General features: G+C 43.6%; 1 protein-coding gene across 1 annotated transcript in view; it reads left to right on the forward strand.

Annotated features, from left to right (window-relative positions):
- The window catches only part of LOC146868222 (taste receptor type 1 member 2-like), a 106,933-nt gene extending 96,158 nt beyond the window's left edge, over nucleotides 1–10,775 (forward strand). Inside the window, exon 5 of the mRNA XM_085624093.1 lies at nucleotides 9,844–10,775. Coding sequence (XP_085480219.1) covers nucleotides 9,844–10,775 — 932 coding nt within the window. The remainder of the gene's footprint in view (nucleotides 1–9,843) is intronic.
- The last annotated feature ends 9,986 nt before the right edge of the window (nucleotides 10,776–20,761 follow it).

The raw sequence follows: 20,761 nt of genomic DNA on the forward strand, positions 1-20,761 counted from the left end.
CGCTAGCAAGAGGCCCCTCATAGAGCAGCCTCACCCAGCCCACAAATCCAGGCCCAAAACCGAACTTGGCTAGCACAGCCCACAGATATGCCCACTCCACCGTATCGAAGGCCATCGTGGCATCTAGGGACGCCACAATAGCCGGCTCTCGCATTGTGCCCGTCCTAGCAATCACTCCATGGAGGCGTCTAAGATTCAGTGCAGTGTTACGGTGCGGGATAAAGCCCGACTGATCCGGGTGGATCAAGTCGCCAAGCACCTGGACCAGGCGGTTAGCAAGGATCTTAGCAAGGATTTTCGGCTCGGCGTTGAGAAGTGATATCGGCCGATAGGAGCCACACTTGTCCCGGGGCTTACCGTCTTTATGTATTACCACAATCGTCGCCAGCCGTTGATCGAGCGGAAGAAACCCATTCGCCCGCGCCTCCACGAACATGGCGCGCAGGTGAGGAGCCAACTTATCCAGACGAAGCTTATACAGCTCAATCGGCAAACCATTTGGGCCCGAAGCCTTACCGGAGCGCAACGCGCGGATAGCACACGCCACTTCGTCGACAGTTATATCTCCATTGAGGTCATCCCTATCAATGGCAGAAAGGCAGGGCAGAGCGATATCACGCAGGAGGTCACACGAGTCCTCAGTCGGCCTATCCGAGACCGAGGTGTATACCGTACGAAAATAGTCCGAGAAACACTGAACTATACCGTCAGGGTCAGTGACAACCTCTCCCCCATCCGTCGACAACTCCGGCACCACTCGATTGACACGCTCTTTTTTATCCAACCACGCCAGCAATTTCCCGGCCTTATCACCAACATCATACAATCGACCCTGCTGCTCCCTATTGAGGGTCTTGGCAGCGTTCGTCACCAGATCCCTATATTCCAGTTGCTTCAAGCTCAAATTATGCAGTGTGGCCGGTGCAACATCCTCTACCAAGGCCGCTTCCAAAGCCGCTATCTCGTCCTCTACTTGCGTCACCTCGGTGTCTCTCCGCCGCTTGGCGGCCACTACCAAGGAAAGGGCCTCCCCTCTCAATACAGTCTTAAAAGCTTCTCACAAGGACACCGCAGATTCAACTGAACCCTGATTATCTTGAAAATAGTGGTCAACTGTCTTCAGCAACGCACTGCGCAACTTGGGGTCACGAAAGTACCAGGGGTTAATGGGAGCCACCCTGCCCCCCACCACCCGGCCAATATCCAGACGGGCCCACACCGGTGAATGATCAGATATGCCCCGTGCCAGATGCCTAGCCTCAAATACCAAAGAGGCGTGCGCAGCCAGAGTGAGCAAATAATCAATCCGAGAGAGGCTCCCGTGGGCCCCGGAATGAAAGGTATATTGTCTCTGAGTGGGGTGCCGTAGCCTCCAACAGTCTACCAGACCAAAAGTATCTATAAAGTCGGGAAGCCACTTCTGAGCACCCCCGGTGTCTCTGGGCGGGTACCTATCGAGCATTCCAGAACCAACCGCATTGAAGTCTCCTCCCACCACCAGCATCCCTTCGGGGAGTTCCAACAAGGCCTTGCCCAGATCAGCAAACGTGGAGGCCTGCAGGGCAGGAGGGACATAAACAGAAACCAACACCAATGTTCTGCCCTCCCACCTCCCCGCCACAGCCACAAAACGCCCCCTGTCATCGGCAATGGTGGAGTCAACCTCAAATGGTAGGGAAGCTCTAACAAGTATACCCGCACCCCTGGAGCCCGAGGAGAACCCCGAGTGAGCAATGAATTTATAACCCTTTCTGTTAAGTGCATAACACATGTTCCCTATAAGGTGGGTCTCCTGCAGGAGGACCACATCTGGTGAGGTCCGTTTCAAGAATTGCAGGACTATCCCCCGTTTGATACAATCCCCTAAGCCATTAACATTCCAGCTAATTATGTTTAAGCCCCTATCCCCCATCCCCGAACACAAAGAGACCTCCACCCCCCCCTGAGAACCACGATCGGACAATACTGACAACCATTGCTACGCCTTGCAAGAGAAAAACCACCCCCAACAACAACCCCAACATCCCGAATCCCCCCCTCCCTGCACCCCTGCGTCAGCTTACAAAGCCCCCCCCAACTTGCAGTGTGCCTGTCGCCTATCGAAAACAAATCTACAAAAAGTACCCCCAGGGAGGAAAGAGCTCCTATCTTCCCCCCGCCGCCCTCCCATTACTGCAGGAAGGTGCGAGTCACTGTCCGGGGCTGAGTCAAAACCTGCCGACACCGGAGGTATCACTTCTGTCCATCCCGGTCGCCTTCCGCTCCATCCACGCTGTCCCAGCCGGGCTGTCGCCGAGGGAGCGCATCCAACCAGTCCCCTGCCATGTCCGGTGATTCGAAGAAGAAAGTCCGATCCTCATACACCACACGTAGCCTGGCGGGGAAAAGCATGGCATACTTCAGGTCCATATCCCTAAGCCGCCGCTTCACCCCCAGGAAACTTTGCCTCTGTTTCTGCACCATCTGGGTGAAGTCAGGATAAAAGCTCACAGAGGCGTTCTGAAAAGGCACCGGGCCTGTCACCCTCGATGCTTGCAGGATAGTGTCTCGATCCCGAAAATTAAAAATCCGGGCGACAATCGGCCTCGGGGGGGCTCCCACCTTAGGCCGTCCTCCAGGCACTCGGTGAGCCCGCTCCACCGCAAAAAACTTGCCGAGGCCCTTAGGCGCAAGATGATTCACCACCAAATCCTCGACGAGTAGATCCACGGAGAGCTCCTCTGAAGTTTCCGGGACCCCAATAAGGCGCACATTGATGCGCCGGGCCCGACCTTCAAAATCCTCGAGCCGGCGGTTCGTAACTTACGAACCTCAGCCTGGAGTTCGGAGACGTCGTCCGCGAGGCCAGTGGTCTTGAGGTCCAGGGACTTGACCCGCTCGTTGGTTTTGCCCAGGTCCGCGCGGATCAAGTTGACATCAATCAAAATCATGTCCACCTTGTGCGCCAGGGTCTCGAACTGTCGCCCAATCGAAGATTGCATCCCATCTATCGCCCCCTTGATATCCTGCAATGATAACTCCGAGGTTGGGGATGGATCGGCCTTCTGTGCTTCCAGCGACTGTCCCGATCCACCAGGCGACCCCTTCTGCTGGGCATAACGACCCATATTGTTGGATTGGGTATAGCCTCCCCGCCTGGTAGTCTTAGACTTCGACCTGTCTGCCTCCGATTTGGTCGACATCCCGAACTGCAGGACGGTCAGCTGCCAAAGGACGTCCCTCACTCAGCTGGAGGAAACAGGGTCAACTAGGACTTCAACAGCCAGTCAGGACCGAGTGGAGGTCCTCCAGACAACAGAGGATCTGCGTGAAGCACTCCCAACCCAGAGCGAACAAAGGGCGAGAAAGCGAAAGTGAAAGTGCAGCGGCATCCGTCCGTCAGTTCACACCTCCCAAGGCCGCTGTTGTTCAATTAGTGGCCGGGCATCCTGCCAACGCGAGCCCCTGGCATCCTTCGGAGGTAGGCCGCAATCTTCCGCCATGCACAACTTCGGTCCCCGGTGGGCGATCTTTGCCCGGACAACGTCAATCGCCCCAGCTGTGACTCATTTGCTGGATTCCGTGCATGAAAATCAGGATTCAGGACAGGATAATTGCAGGAGGGCGCGAGGGTAGCGGGAGCTCGGGGCTCACGCGGCCATCTTGGTCAAGCGCTAGGCTCCTCCCCCTCCTTTCCAATTTTAATATCCTAAATATTTTGTGGTTTTTCTTGCTCCTCTGTTTTATTGACATTATTTTCAAAGCCGGGTTTGCTGATGAGATGTTTTGTACTAGTCTCTTAGTTTTAATAATCCAGCATGTCACAAAGCTTGATTTCTTACTTAATTTAAAATGTTCTCTCCCGGCATTACCAACTAGATATGCACCTGCCACTTTTAGCCTCATCATTCCATACTTTATTGGAGCAATTCCCATCTTCTCTGAATTGAGGAAAAGCTGACGTCTGAGCCTGTTTCCAGAGCAGCTGTAGAAAAACCTAAGGGTAACATTAGCAAAGACTTCCAGAACATTCTTTCATAAATTCCTATTTTTGATGCTAGGTAGTCCCGCCCCCTAAGGTCTTCACCATAGGCTATTCGGCTTCCTGCCTTGGCCTGAATGACCCGATCAATGTTACATAAAAAGTCATTTCCATGGGTGCGTGACATTTTACAAATGGCTTTTAGAGCAGGCACTGATTTTTTTCTGTGACTGTCTGAATGTGTGTCTTCCATTTGAGGTTGCTGGAAATTGATACTCCCAAGTATATATATGCTATTACTTCTTCTAATCATGTATTATCGATTGTGAAAACATTACATGACTTTTCTTTTCTGAAAGTCATTGTTTTCGTTTTCTCTTTATTTTTAGACCACTTTTCTGACAGTACTTCTCTACTGCTTAAAGCTAAGCTTGGAGACCATTTGGTGATCTAGGAATGAGGAAGGAATTGTTAGCATTTAAGATCGCAGGGACTTGGAAGCCTTCAATTGCTGGAATGTGTTTGTTTGCGTTCAGGACTTCGCTGTACAGGTCGTTTGCATTTAGTGGAAACAATTGGGGCACAAGCAGCCTTCCCTGTCTCAGTCTGCTAACACTACCAATTATTTTGCTTACTTGACCTTTTTGGTTTAACCTGACCTGAGATGTTGTGCCTGAGATCAGCATATCTATCAGAGATAGTACGGCAGGATCTAAGCACAACGCATTTAGCTTTTTCGATAGCCTCTGCCTGTGTATTAAGTCAAACACAGGTATGCTACATAGGTTGCCATTTCTTTTGCGGAGCTGTATTTATGAATGATATGAAGAAAGGTAAATATTCGAACCACCATGGACAGTCCTCTGAGTCCCCCTTAGATTAAGGGTTCGTATTTTATCATTTTGTACCTATTCATCTAAGGCCTTGAGTATTAGTTTGTGGAAATGTTTGTAGTCCATGTTAATCAAACTAATTGGGTGAAATGATTTTGGGTTGTTTTTGGGGCCCTTTTGTGCATGGGTACGATGATGCTGTTCCGCCAAGATTCGTAGCTTATTTTTATTGTAGCATTCTCAATGAAACTTTCGGTAAGAATCAGTTACCACCAATCTGTGTTTTGCTTGAAGACTTCTGTCGGTATCATGTTTGTCCCTGGTGCCTTTCCTTTTACCATTCGTTTGTTGACAATATTAGGTATTTCTCTGTGAAGATCTTTTCAAAACAGGGTTCTACTCTCTGTCTTGTCTGTTTCTCTATTCGTTTTCTTAGATAAAGGATAGTTCTGTGTTTAACTGTGGTTGTGGTTGTGGTCAATTGGTTGGACTATAGAAGAGAAGTGCTGTATCCAGATATCTGCTGTGATATTAGTCTCTGTTATTTAAAGGCTTGCCCCTATTTTTCACCAGAAAGTCTGCAGATCTTTGCAGAGTGCTGCTTTTTCCAAAGATATGCATTCGTTTTTCATAGCATCTTCTTTTTTTGTTTGATCAGCAATTTGTAAGTCCTTCTGTCATTTTTGATTTTGTGTTGTGCACTTTTTGTCTGCACAACATTTTTTACTCCTTCTTTAACTGTCTTGCATTGTGCATCAAACTAGCATATGTTTGTTTTTCTCTGTACATTGATGTGTTTTGGAAATCCTTCTTGACACTAGGGGTAATAGGGACATAAGAGGTTCCTGATAGCACAGTGTCCATGTTCGTTGTATATTTATTTAGTACTTCAACTTGGCAATCAGTTCACCTGTATGCAAATTGTTTTGCCATTCCTTGATGTTTGATACCCTACTCTCATTCCATCTTATCCTTATTTGACAATCCAAAATCCCATTCTCTGGTTGGGTCATGTCTCTCAGTAGGGTTGACAGAGATATTTCCTTCAACATCCAATGATAATGGGTTATGGCCACTTTACATAGGATTCTTGAGTTTTCAAATCTGGTCCTATTCTCGAATGTAACAAGAATGTAATCAATATACATCAAAGACACCAGAGCACACCTTATAATAGTTACTTTTTTCCTACGTGCATTAGACACTGTTACCATAGGCACACAGCATTCATTGTTCAAAAATCTGAATGCGATGTCACAAGAAACAGTCCTAATTTGGTAATTGTAGCTGTAGAAGTAATCCAAAATCAGTCTTTATTTCTTATACAAAACAGCAGCCGACGCACCTTTCGCCCTCCTGAGCTTCCTCAAGGCTCGCTATTAGAAAAACGTTATCCTTATGTCTCCAACTAGACCATAAGGTTCACGATAAATGCGTAATGTAGTTATTATCCTAAGTGATTATATCAATGTATCACAGTGTAATTCCTGTAGTTGTGGGCTTCAGTATAATCCCCCATCAATGCTTGTTCTTTTGTAAAAACAGCGTCCTTCTCAATTCCGATATACCTCACGGAACCATGTTAAGTTCCATCGTACATGCTGAGTCCCACAAGCGTGGGATAAGGATAACGTTTTTCTAATAGCGAGCCTTAAGGAAGCCCAGGAGGGCGAAACCCGTGTCGGCTGCTGTTTTGTATAAGAAATAAAGACTGATTTTGGACTAATTCTACAGCTACAATTCACTTGTGGGACTCGTTGGCATGTACGATGGAACTTAACATGGTTCCGTGAGGTATATCAGAATCGGGAAGGACGCTGTTTTTACAAATGGACTGATGCTTGATCTCTGGTTCTTTCATGTCAAGTATGTTGCAGCCTATGTCTCCTATGTGCTGTTCACTTTACGTTTTTTTCTATGCTATTTGACGTCCTGGTTTTTGTGCTGATTCATGTCCTTTACTTCCGCTCTTGGTAGTGCAACAGGAACAAGTTCATTAGGTGATTGGTTCAGAATGGATCCAAGGTACACCGTCTGATGGGCATTGCAACCTGTAACTTCCTCGATGGGGTGATAGCTGGTTCAGCCCAGACAGTAGCGCTGCACTACTTATTTCTTGCTTGAGCGTTAGACACAGTAGTCCCCGTTGACTGTTGGTTCAAGATCTCTTTCTACACTGGTCTTGGCTTGAAGTCTGGGGATACCAAGTTCTTCAAAAATAAGCAGAGGCAGAGCCAGGCTGGACTTGAAATCAAAATCAGCCATTGAAAAATGTTAAAACCACACAGCACGAGGCCATAACAAGAATGGCTTCACAGAGCTTGTTTGGGTAACAGCACTGCACTGAAAGCAGCCCTTTAGCCTGCAGTCTAACTGGAACTTGCCATGGAATAAGAGACACACCTTGTTACAGTGTTTTGGTGCTTCATTTATATGGGACAGTGGTGGCAGCTAGTGATTACCTGTCAGCTCTAGCCATGAAAATGTGATATAATCATCAGCATGTCTTTGTAAATAGCGCAGGGCGTTTGTCCGTTGAAAATCTCAATGTTCAACTCTATTGCTTCTTAAAGAGATTAGGGGCCTGATTTAGTAGAAGAGGGCATAATGGAACAAAACCTCGGCTACTCGTAGCCCCGTCAAAATAGTTGTCTTTTAATGTAACTGTGTCTGCAAAGTGTCCCCATGTACAAAAGTGCCTAAGGGACAGTGGGAATTTGCTCCTTGAGCAAGGACCTTGTAGTAGACTCTCGCCATGACCATCAACCAAAGTAGCCAAACCATTTGAAAAGGTAATTCCTGAACTTCAGGTTACAGGTGACATGCACATCCACACTTTTTTAAAGTTTGAAGCCAAGCCACCGGCGGGATTGGACTCAGAATTGAGGACGCCTGCCAAGTGAAACCAATCTTCTCATGGTCATCCATCAGGGCTGCTAAACCTCAGAAGCAGTGCACTTTGCGAAGCCCATGAACTTTAAGAAAATCACAAATTTGACATTCTGGAGACTTTGGAACTTCTCACAACCCTTTCAGTAACCATCTCTTGGATCTGTCATTGTGGTCCAGAGAACAATTTAACATAAATGGTAACAAATTCGGTGTGACTGACTTTCAATGCCAGCATACTGCGGTTCATCTATCACTAGTTCTGCATCATACAGATGCAGTTGTTTGCCCCATCTTATTTGGATTTCCAGATGGGTCTCATCCACATACATTTCAAGCTGTAATTGATAAACCCTAAACAACTCAGCCAGTGTTTGTATGTCAGACAAGTCTGTAGAAAGAGCCGAGCCCTGGGGTACTCTAATAGCAAGATCTCTAGCTAAGAGAGGAACACTAACCAGACCAGGAGATGGAAAGAACATGAGAGGAAGGAAATAGAAAAAAGACTTATCCACTGCAAAGCCCCCTGCAACTTCCTCAAGTCGTTGTACTTGTCGTGGAAGATCTTCTGTGTCAATGGCAGCGCGCAGATCCAACAAAATAGGAAACACCTGTTTCCATCATACTGCACCCAAATGAAATGATCTTTAATGTCAGTCATACCTGACTTAGTTCTAGGGACCTGTTAAAAACCAAACTGAGGGAAGTCTAGCAGCTGATGGGTGTCAAGACATCTTTCTCCAGCATGGACAGTGGTCTGCGTGCCTTTGCTGATGATGGGGTGGCTTACAATGAGTCGATACTTGTAGGAAGAGACACAACAGCAAGCTCCAGTGGTGTTAGAACTGTTCCTGCTGCGGCCAGACTATGGTTGGTAATCATTGTGAGTACCAGCCCAAACACTGGTGTAAGCAGATTGAGGATTCTGTGCAAATTTTGCAGGGCAGAGGGTTATCTTCGTATGACCGTAGATTTGTTACCTCTTTGTCCTCCTTAATAGTTTTCCATTTGTCCAGCTGGACCTAGTCGATGACACCTACCCAGGGTGTCCTTATTGTAAAATACAAAACATACAGTACAGTGTTTATATAGTACTTAGTGTCACAGGTCTATAGCTGAAACATGTTGTTAATACTTGGAGTAACCATCATCCCACTTCAGTAGGACTCTGAATCGTATGCATGCCTATCTGTTTCTTCCATCTCAGCATGCAGTAAACCCACTGAGCTATCAAAAGAGTTGAAGTAAATATGCCTTTAATCTCACAACATGTGTACCTGGCAACTTACATCAAGTTACCATGCAGTGGGAAAAGACTCTGGCTGTCATCCACTGGCCTTCCTAGAGGACGGCGTATGTGCCACATTTCTGTGGCTGGTGGTGCCTGGCCCAAAGCAATATTCCATGAAGGGGCTCTTTAAATTTGAAGTGGCTTACCTGAGGCTTAAGAGAGAAGGTGAAGGAGGCATCTCTCTTTTATATTGTTAGTGGAAGAGGAGGACATTTTACACCTAAGGAAGTCGAAAGGGAACACTTTCTCTTCCAGCTCTGCTCGCTATTGCTAGTTATCACTGCTTTTTGGAAGATCATGAAGGTGAGGAGAGAGTGGATTATCATATTTAAAGGCTGCATGAGAGTCACACGTGCCCGGAATTAAAAGCTATCTCCACATAAAAAGTGGTCAAGCTGTCTCCTGTGTAGGGGGAATTTCCATAATCAGGATACCTGGCCTAAGAGTACATCATTTCCCAATCTCCACTGTGATCAGTTTATTTAGCTTACATAGCTCAGCTGGTTGAGCATCTATTGTTGTGATTTTGTGATATGTGTGTAACTTGAAGCTCACAGGCTTCAATTCAAGGAGAACTGGTTGAATGCTGCATTCTGCTGGGGTTAATCAAATGAATACCATTGTGTAGGGTAATAAATGCCCTATGGTTAACAAGCCAAGAGACAGTTCAGTTTGTGGGGAATAAACACCCTGTGGATAGTATGACAGTAACCAATTCAGTTTGTGGTGCTATGGGACATGGATGGTCAGTGTTCAACATCAGGATTTCATGTGTAGTCCTCTATGTAAGCTGTCTTAAAATGTAGAGTATACAAAGATGTGTAGGTATTTTTGCCATTTTTAATACCCCTCTTTTTTTAACTTTGTAGGCTCTTGCACCAACTGCAACCCTGACCAGTGGTCTGTGGAACAAAGTACCATTTGCTACAATAAGACACGGGAGTTCCTGGAATGGACCTCGCCTCTGGCCATTCCCCTAGAAGCTGCAGTGGTTGTGGGCTTCCTGCTGACTTCTGTGATGATGGTGGCCTTTGTGGTCCACTTTCAGAGCCCAGTGGTAAAGGCAGCTGGTGGGCGCATGGGCATTCTCATGCTGGCTGCACTAGCTATGGCATACCTAAGTGTCCTCGCCTTCATTGGCAAGCCCAGCTTCCTTAAATGCATCTTCAGACATCCAATTTACAGCACCGCCATAACGGTATGCTTCTCGTACATTGCCGTAAAGTCTTTCCAGATTGTCTGCATATTCAAAATGGCCGCCACTCTGCCCAAGGCTTACGATTACTGGGTAAAGAGGGATGGGCAATATGTATGTGTGTGGCTACTCACCAGTGTCCAGGTGTTGATCTCATGTGGGTGGGCCATCTACAGCTCCCATGAGGTGGCCTGGAAGAGCATCAATACTGATAGGCTGCTGATGGACTGCGGTGAGTCCAGCTCAGTGGGAAATATCTTGCAGTTCAGCTATAATGGCCTCCTAAGCCTGCTCTGCTTTGTCTTCTCCTACATGGGAAAGGAGCTGCCCAAGAACTACAGTGAGGCCAAGTGCATCACCTTCGCCATGCTGGTGTACTTTGCTGTCTGTGTCTCCTTCTTCACTGTACAGATCATCAAGTTGCCTGAATATATCACAGCCATCAATGCCAGTCTAGCCCTGGCCAGCCTCTTTGGCATTATGGGTGGGTACTTCTTCCCAAAGTGCTACGTCATCTTCTGGAGACCAGAGCTCAATACGACACAGCATTTTCAGTCTGCCATCCAGTCCTACACTAAGAGGAAGAGTGGGAGTAGCCGCCGGTGATATGTTTCATCCAGTTCCATTCAAAAGGAAAGGCTGGGAGGAACTGGTGATGATATGTTTCTTGCAATCCTTCACCAGGGGTAGACCAGGAGGAGCCAGTGGTCACATGTTCTATGCAGTCCTACACCAAGAGGAATAGTAGAAGCAGCTGTCGGTGATATGTCTCTTGCAGTCTTACTCAAAGGGGATGCCTGAGAGGAGACAAAGTGTTACAAATAAGATCGATCCTTGTAAGTGGTAGATATAGGTTTAATTAACTTAGTTATAGATTACAGGTAAAGTCCCACCAGGAGCAACATCCTTGCTGCTCAGCCGATCCACTCCAACTGACCGCATCCAAACACAAACACTCTCAACATTCTAATGACCTCACACACTGACTGAGCAGCAGGGAACAGAACATCAAGGAACATCACTTGAGAGGATGCATTATACTAAACAGAAGATGACCACACATCTCCACCCTTATAGAGACAATAGAAAATATAATGGAAAGTAAGATGGTAAGATCCCCAAGTAATACGTCCCACAAAATCTATAAATCCTTTGCCAAAGAAATACATAGAAAAAGAGTCAAACAGACAACCCCAACATGTCTGCTCATCCATCAGGGAAAACTAAACACACTTTCCCCCAACACCTTGGAACTCTAGGTAGGACCAGGAACACACAATGCCCTTTACTGGTCATACCACAGGGAAAACTAACACTATGTTCCCCACACAACATCAACGCATAAACAGGACCAGGGTTTCTCCTACCCTCTACTGCACTGGGGCATAACCACGTACCCTCTAAAACAGTGGACTTAACACACTGTCCCTACATCCTTAACCCCTTAGGAAGGATTGACACAACACTGGGGTGTAACACACATACCCCCTAAAACAATGGGCTTAAAACACTGCCCCAACATCCTTCCAACATTCTTAACTCCTTAGGAAAGATGGTCAACTCTACAACTCCGGGCTTAAAACCCTTGCCCCTACATCCTTAACACCTTAGAAGGATGGTCAAAACACAGTGGATTATCAAAGCGCGTTACCAACATGGTCTCACTTGAAGACCAGGATAATTTACACTCTCGACCTTCTGCATACACAATAGCACCAGAAAGGATACACAACACCAACATGTCTCTGAGCACACATTATCACTACAGGACCAAAGGTACACACTTCTCCCCCTCTACCGCAACCTAACAGGACCAGCGGTAACACAAAAACATGTTAAATACTGATAATGACACTAACATATCACAACTGCATATACTACTGCAGCATACAACCACAAAAAAATTCCACAAATATTCAGCATGGTATCAAAAACTTCAGCACACTATAAACACACAAGAATTCCGGTAACCGACATGGCATTGTGAAATCAGCATTCAAACATCAATACAGGAAACAGCATTCAACTTTTCAGCATTAGCATGGCATTTCTCAATTTAATACACCATTATCCCGGCAGTGGCAGGCAAACACTTAAAATTGTCCCTTCAAGTGTGTCAACTCTGACACTCACTGACGGTACTTACTTCACGATGAACATTACGCAGGTAAGATGCTCCTTGCCATCAGTTCGCTCTACACCAGTGCTTCTTTCAAACAAAAACAATGCACATAAGAAACCGCTCATTAATGTGTCACACAAGCTTGTTCAATCGTTGAGAAACTGGCAAGAAAATTGGTTAACACATGAATTTCTCCCGCGTAGAAGTAGCACGTAGGAGTAACTAGATAGCTCATTGTCACACTTCTGTGCATTTCAATAGTAAGTGCCCTGTTCCAATATGGCGTCTCATGTTCGGCATGATGACGTGAAAACGGTGTCACGCAAAGTCAGTGCCCCTGCACGCAGTGTACAGTTCGCTCACCTGTCTGCAGCTGGTTCCTGGGAAAGTTCCCTCAAGCAAAGGCCTACAGAGCTCCTGACACAATGTGCCACAATGAGAAGAGAGGTCCGCGTTCCAGTCTTCTGGCAGACGCTACGCATTGCAACATAGAGCATGACAGAAAGACGTCACTGAGCCAATTGAGCGACTCTTGCTGCACTTCACAAATGCCTAAGAAGCAGCGCATGGCAGACCATGTGACTCACGAGCAGCAACGGTATGTCTTTGAAAAAAACACTAGCCAGTTGACCGTTTGCCACCAATTAATCCATTGATACCCAGCACTACCCACGCCACTAGCTGACAGTCAAAATTACCCACACTTGAAATCCCAGAACTTGAAATCCCAGAACTGCTCCATGCCAGCTGACTATGAATGTTGGTACATCATGTACACCAACAAAACTGCACCTCAGCCCTTGGGAGGCTAATTCCATCCCTGCCGCCGGCTCACTTACCCTATCTCAAGCACTGGTGGCTCACAGGGCATTTCTCTATAACAATGCCAGTTCACTTGCTGCCAGCGGTAAACTCCAACATCGTCGGCACTAGTTACATAATCCAGAGTTAAAGAGATCCAAAGCGCCTTTCATACCAGAGTTGCCTGCAGGCTGTCAGATGTAACAGACACTGGTGGGGCTGCTAGGCTTTCTTCTTAATTTCAAACTTCAGTTTATTGTATTCTAGTAAATCATCTTCTTCAATTCCCCTTCCACACATAGGCTCTTTCTTAAATCATCACCAGTGTTACAAATAAGATAGATCCTTGTAAGTTATAGATGTGGGTTTATTTAACTTAATTATCGGTTACAGGTAAAGTCCCACCAGGAGCAGCATCCTTGCTGCTCAGCCCATCCACTCCAACTGAACTCATCCAAACACAAACACTCTCAACATTCTAATGACCTCACACACTGGCTGAGCAGCAGGGAAGAGAACATCAATGAATGCTAATGGGGAGGATGCATCATACTCAACAGAAGATTACAACCCCAAGGTCATGTGTTCTATCCAGTCCAAATTCAAACAAAAGATTGGGAGGAGCTGATGGTGATATGTCTCATGCAGTCTTACACTAAGAGGTAGGCTGGGAGGAGCTGGTGGTCACATGTTCAATCCAGTCCCATAACAAGAGGAAGAGTGGGAGCAGCATGTGCCTCATGCATTCCATGACTATTGTACCCTGTGTTGATCATGCCCCGTGGATGTTTGAGTGCTTGAGAGAGGTCAGTGGAGCCTGCGTGTCCTTTGTGTTTTATGTTACTACTGATGGTGCCCTTTGTGTTCTAGGTTACCACGGACTGTGCCCTTTGTGCTTTATGTTACTACTGATGTGTCCTTTTTGTTATGTCTTACTACTGATGCTCAACCTTTGCCAGTTGGGACTGGGCTAAGCTCTGCTGATGACTGTGCTCATGACAGGGATTTTGACATATTACTACGGCTTACTATTCTTGACATGCAGCTTGTTAATAAAGTAACTGTTTCTGTTTGTACCCACCTGAGTCAGATACGTATTTACCGTGTGCACAGATACTTCAATTTACCAATGTGACACTTATGGCTTCAAGGCTAGCAGACAACTTTGGAGCAACCAGAGAGAGGAAGATAGTATAAATGCCCTAAATTTCACCAGGCGGCCAGGGGACAAGGCGGATCCTCATTCTAGGTGATGCTATGGCTAAGAATCCAGGAAGACATGGAAGAGGTACAGAGCCAGAGAGCAACTTAGAAAGAGTGATAATGCAGTCGTTTTTTCAAATTCAACAAACCACGCAATATTATAATGCTGGAATGGTGGGTGCTCAATTGAAGACAATGGCGAGGCCCCGGGCCAATAGCAATTGGTATAGACTCCTGATCTAACATTCACATTCTTGTTTTTCTGGTTTTCACTGTTTAATTTAAATAATTGTAGTTTTTCTGTTCACTGTTAGGCCTATTTCTAGGACAGAGGCTTTAATGATTGGTATAGCCCTCAGCAGTGGGATATAATGCTATTTTATTTCCAGCTATGTAAATGTGAACACACTTTTACATGTAACATTGTATAGAAACATGTATGTTGATCTTCTGAAAGAAATATCTGTGCAAAGTCCTATCTTGGATCGATTATGGCAAACATAAACTGATTTTGTTACATTTTGTTTGCCATCAAGATACATTTTTTATTTGAGCAAAACACCTAGAAATTGTAAACTTTGTGCTATTTTTCTGCAACAGACATTTTTTTAATTATAGTGTCATTCTTTTTTTTATTTTCGTGAAAAAAATGATTTTCCATGAACAACCTTTCCTTCTCCCTCAACACCTATGGTTTCACTTTGGAACACTTACTACACTAGGATTCCCTTTAATGTTCCTCAGAGATTTGAGGCATGTGATTGATAACATTTGAAACAAACCACTTCGAGTGATATTCAGGACCAGTGAATCTCTTGAATCTTATCCACATATTCAACGGCTCCCACAATCTCCATTAAAAAGGTTTCACTCACAACTCTTGTACAAGTGCGAAATAGAGGTGTTGATAGTCGTGCTGATTAGCTCTGACTACGATGATGATACGTTTTTTCCAATTTATGGCTGAGTAGTTTAACCAGTCCTCTTTTTAGGTCAGCCTTTTTTTATCCATCGGTCTGTTCAGCTTCCATTTACATATTGCCTACACCCTACACAGCAAAGCATAGGCCACTGTGTAATCCCACTTCAGCCATTGGCTGTCTTGCACTCTGAGTGATGGCATTTTTCCTGATGACATGCACATCCACCTAAGAATGTACTTCATTTCTTGCACTCGAGGGTTTTACTTTGGCAACACGTTTTTCTTTCCATTCTTTATCTCTTTTAATGGTCTGGCTTGACAGTGCAGCTGTTGGCAGACGATTATGTCAGCATCACTAGAAACTCTGCCCACATGTTGGGAGTCAGGAGTACATTTTTTGATTGGGCAGAAGGTGTGTATCCACAAATAACTGCTGGCCCACCAAAAGCTTTTATCAGTTTAGTTTATTTATTCAGTTCTCTGAGCTTGAACATTCAGGGGCACCAACATGACATTGCACTGCTGTAAAAGTGTCTCAGATAACTAGACAATTTATGGTGTTTTTCTCTGGCAGCAGTACAGGTGGGAAAGTCATTAACCTACATGGAGTTTTAGGTCTGGCTTGACTGTGCAACTGCAACCTGACCTTTTAACCTACACTAATATCCTTCTACAGTTCTTTTTTTTCTGTACAAATCCATATCCATTGGCATGACATCTGCTTGTAATGCTTTACATTCCGATACAACATTCCGGTATTGACATTGCCAATGCTTGTTTAGTTATCCTTGCATTGCAACAATGCCTTTATGGTATAGTAATTGAAAACCAGCAATTCTTTTGCACCAATGCGAATTGTATTTTTCTGTGATGGCCATGAAGAACAAAATAGGGCTATAACTTTTCTAATTATATCTATAGACTGCTAGAAAGTCTATATTAAAATTTGATATGATGATTCATTTTAAAACTTTTAGGATCCCTCTCACACGAATATAGACACTGGGTTTAGGTAGCATGTTTTGTTTCTTCATTTTATTTTACAGTTTAAGTTTGTAATTTATTTTGAACGTAATCACTTCAACAGCCGAGCAGCGCCAGACCTATTGTTTTCTGTGCATTGTGGTAATTGTAGTCATGGATTTATAATGGCACGGAATACCTTAATTGGGCACCTCAACTTCAACATCATGTGGGATGGCTCAATGATGCTCCCACTGGGTGTTCTGCTTTTCTGTGGGGCTTCCATGGAAATATTCAACTGAGATATCACTTCTAGAACGTAGGATAGAAGGGTCTAGGATTATCCTAATTCGAGGTCTTGATGGCCAAGATAAGGGACTGGGCTTATAAATCAGTGTTGCAGATAACACCATTTACAGCAAAAGCTGGGCAATGGGATTGAAAAATGTTTGTGCATTTTATGTGGATGTAAACGGGAGGTTGTGTGTTGATGAAGGAGTTGTATTAAGGGAAACATGTATGCTCATCGAGAGGGCTAGAAAACATTATCAAGTGTGTCCTGGCCAGAATCTGCTGTATGTAGAACAATTAGGTGGCTAGGTCAACCTATACTTCATAGGGAGAGTTCCCTGTTGTAACTTTGCAATCTGGAATTTACTCTGAGTTCATCTCATTGGTGGTTGGAATTCTTCCGACTAAAATATCTGCAATATAATATCAGCCACAGAAATATCATGATCCTATCCTTTTAATTAAAATGACAACTATTGATTCGAAAATATAGACCCACAAGAACGTCTACAACCAAAATATAGAGTACAATGATATTGACTTACAAACAAATGACAGTAGAATTCACACAATATTTGAAAATCAAAATATAGTGTACCAAAATATTAATAATGTAATTTAAAATAATTTGTAAATTTACTTTATGCTAATTGATATTTTTCACAAGGTATAAACTTGTAAAAATATATTTTACATATTTAGAATTGATTTAATAGTTAGACTTTAAAAATGTATATATTGTATTTTTACAGATATTAAAAATTAAAGAATTGCATTACTTTAGAAAATATTTGATTAAGCATACATCAATTATAAAAGATTCACAGCACTTTTTATAATGATTATTTACCTAAACATAAAAGTATAATTACAAATCCTTGTACAAAAGTGCACTTTGTACTTTTTAAAAATACAAACAGAACATATTTTTTTATTTAAAATTTTTAAGAAGCAAAAATGTGTCAGTGAAAATGTATACTAAACTAATACAATAATTAATGAATAAAGGACCTTAAAATATCTAATTATAAAAATCAAACAATTACAAAAAAATCCAAAATAAACATTAAAAACATAAAAACAATGTGTACTATATAATCATTCACTAAAATTTTACAACATAAAAAAACAAACATTACTTGTAAGGGTTCAATATTTTAATTCCAGTCCTACTAAATGAAATAAATGCTTACACTTTAGGGAAGAAGCATATTTACTATTATAATTCCATTTACATATGTGCATATACTTGAGGGGGATCACATAAACTAATCTACCTGTGGTCACACCAACATTTTGATAAGTGCAGATGATTGAGTGGGTCATATTTAGGGCTCCCGGTTTTCCGTTTAAACGGATTTTTACATATAAATACAGTCGGAAAACAAGTTTTTCTTTATCTGTATTTATATATAAAAACTGGAAAATACTAGTACATTTTGCCGCGCTGCCGTGCTCCAGCAGACCAGCCTACAGTAACACAAAACGCTTTTGTTGATGCCCCAGCTACGCTCCGCCCCTCGAGTGAGGTCTTCATTGACATCAATAGAATCACAGCCCCTACCATCTGGTGTCTCCCCCTCCTTAGAGGGTTAAGAGGTGTCAGCCCGGGCTAAGACCGCTTCCCGGGCACACACACAGCCGCACCCGAGTACTTCACAGGTCTTTGAAAGACCATTTACTTGTTAATGAGGCTTTGTTGTTCTTTCGCCCCTTCTTAGAGCCCCTGCCTCTTCACTCTGCCGATTGCCCGACCACCGCTGGACCATTCACTGACATGTTTCACCTGCTGTGAACAGGAGGAAACTGTCGCATATTTCTCCTCAGAATCGAATAACAGCATAAGAAATTGGACATGGCGTTCCGTGTCCATTTCGATTTTCTCTATTCCACAGACAAATTCATAATTGATAGTTTTGGATGGAGAACACCAGCTGGAATCCGAGAGTCTGGCCCAAGGTATCCCCGCACGAAAGCCTGCCAATCTTATAACGAGGGCCTGAGGCGCCCTGGGGGCACACCACACACAACCTAATACAAAATAGAGGTTGAGACAGTCGTTATGTATGTCTTAGCAGAGCATCCTTGCAAAGCAGGAACACATGAACCATCTCCACCAGACACAGGTGGCAAGAAGTCGAAGCAAACAGATCAGGAACAGGATTAACAATTCAGTTCCAGTGAGAGAGCGAATTTCCATAAGGACTGCAAACTTTCAAGAACTTTACAATAAATGCCCTCCCAAACTCTCCTGTGTGCAATAACGAGTCTGGTTTGCTGAGCGGAACTAAGAGAAAAGTGTCCTGAGCTGAGAGGGGAAAAACATGCCAGTTTGCTGAAGAATTAGCCCCCCCCCCCCCCGAAAGTTTTATTAGACCCCCACCCCAAAAATACAAACAATAAATGCATAACTAAATAAAGCAAGACAGTGTGGTTTCAAAGTGGCCAAATTGGTTTTATTTACACTCAACACATTAGCGCCACCTTACAGAGTTTGCCCATGAAGCGCTACTTTTCTTTTCATGTCATTTGCATTTCAAGCAAAAACACTCATTGATTTCTGAATAATGAGTGTAAAAGCGTTAAGGTGTATTCCCTATGAGTGTTTGCTTTTTTCCAGTATGTTGTTACTTTTTTGTTCAGGCAGCATATTACTGTAGTCTAGTGCATAATTTGAATTGAATTGCTTCCAGGTGTTTATAGCGGGGCACAATTGGGCTGTAGCTGAAGGCAGTGTGAGTTTCTCTCAGTGGGGTAGTATGGTGTTCAGTGGGGAAGAGGATGTGGCACTCTGCGGATGACAGAAACTGCAAGGCTCTGAGACAAATGGCTTGTGATAGCACTTTTAAGCACATTTGGGACATTCTGCAAATGGTAAAGTCTTCAGATGAAAGTATAGTGTTGACCAATAACAACCAAGCGCATGTGTGCATTGTCAATTTAAATAAATGTGGAAAAATACTAGCTGTAGCGTCTTCTTTTGCTTGTGGCAAAAATAAATGGGGATAAATACAGAAAAAATGCCCAAAAAATAAATATGGATAAATAAAGACAGAAATGGCAAGACAATAAATACCATAAAACCGGGATCCCTAGTCATATTTAATAACTTCAATCCATCAAACATTGGTTTAAGTGCATATAATTGGGGTGTGCATGTTTATTTCTTCTCACTTCAGTTCTAAAAACCTTAGGGGTAAGTGAATATAACTGGGTGAGGGCATATTTACTATTCTAAGTCCAGTCCTACAAATATTGAGGTAAATACATATAATTGGGATAATTCTAACTCCAGTCCTACAAACATTGGGACAAATGCATGTAATTAGGGAATGGGGTAAAATGTACTATTCTAATTCCATCCCTTCAAAAAATTGTGAGATTGCATGTAATTGCACATTTACTATTCAACTCCAGTCCTCCAAACATTGGGGTAGTTTTGTATAATGTGAGGTGGGCATTTTCTATTTCAACTCCATTCTAACAAACAAAGGGGAAAGTCCATATAATTGATGGGTGCATATTGGCTATTCTAACTCCAGACCTAGGAACATTTGAGTAAGTGCTTAAAATTAGGGCAAAAATGGAGCACTGTTATTATTCTAACACCAGTCCAACAAACATTGGGGTCCGTGCAGATAAGTAGGGGGGATATTTGCTAGTCTACAAACACTGGGTTAAGTCCTTATAATTGGCAGGGGTGCATTTTCTATTGTAACTACAGTCCAACAAACATTGGGCTCAGTGCATAAGTTTGGATATGAAACCATTTATAATAAAACTGGTATGGCCAACGTCATTTTTATTTTCCGAAATGGATGCATATTTATTAAATTTCAGAGGGAACATAAAGGTTCTAAAGAGCCATTAAGGCCCTTGAAAGGACGTGTTAAATCACAATAATATTATGATATATTTATTTAGATAGCATGCATTTTGCCATTCTTTTTTTAAATCTTTTTATTAACCAACAGAGAATTGACATTGTACAATACGAGAGAATGAAGTGATATTCAAGTTGACTTAAGATGACAGCGGTGGGGACTGTGAAACACATAATTCAACATCAGTATGTTACAGCATTATGATAATTCAGGATCTTCGTTTGGGGGACAATCGGTGGTTCACATCTAAATCCTCTGTGGGCGTTCCATTTCTCCCATATATTGGACCACTATTGGGGATACCCTCGTGCTACGTTTACCGTTTTTTCTCTGGCCATGCACCAATCCACAACCGAGCTATGTTCCTTTTGGCCACCATGAGGCCCAGCGTAACCCAGATAATATC

The sequence above is a fragment of the Triturus cristatus genome, chromosome 1_2, assembly GCF_964204655.1.
Source record: "Triturus cristatus chromosome 1_2, aTriCri1.1, whole genome shotgun sequence".
Taxonomy (NCBI): domain Eukaryota; kingdom Metazoa; phylum Chordata; class Amphibia; order Caudata; family Salamandridae; genus Triturus; species Triturus cristatus.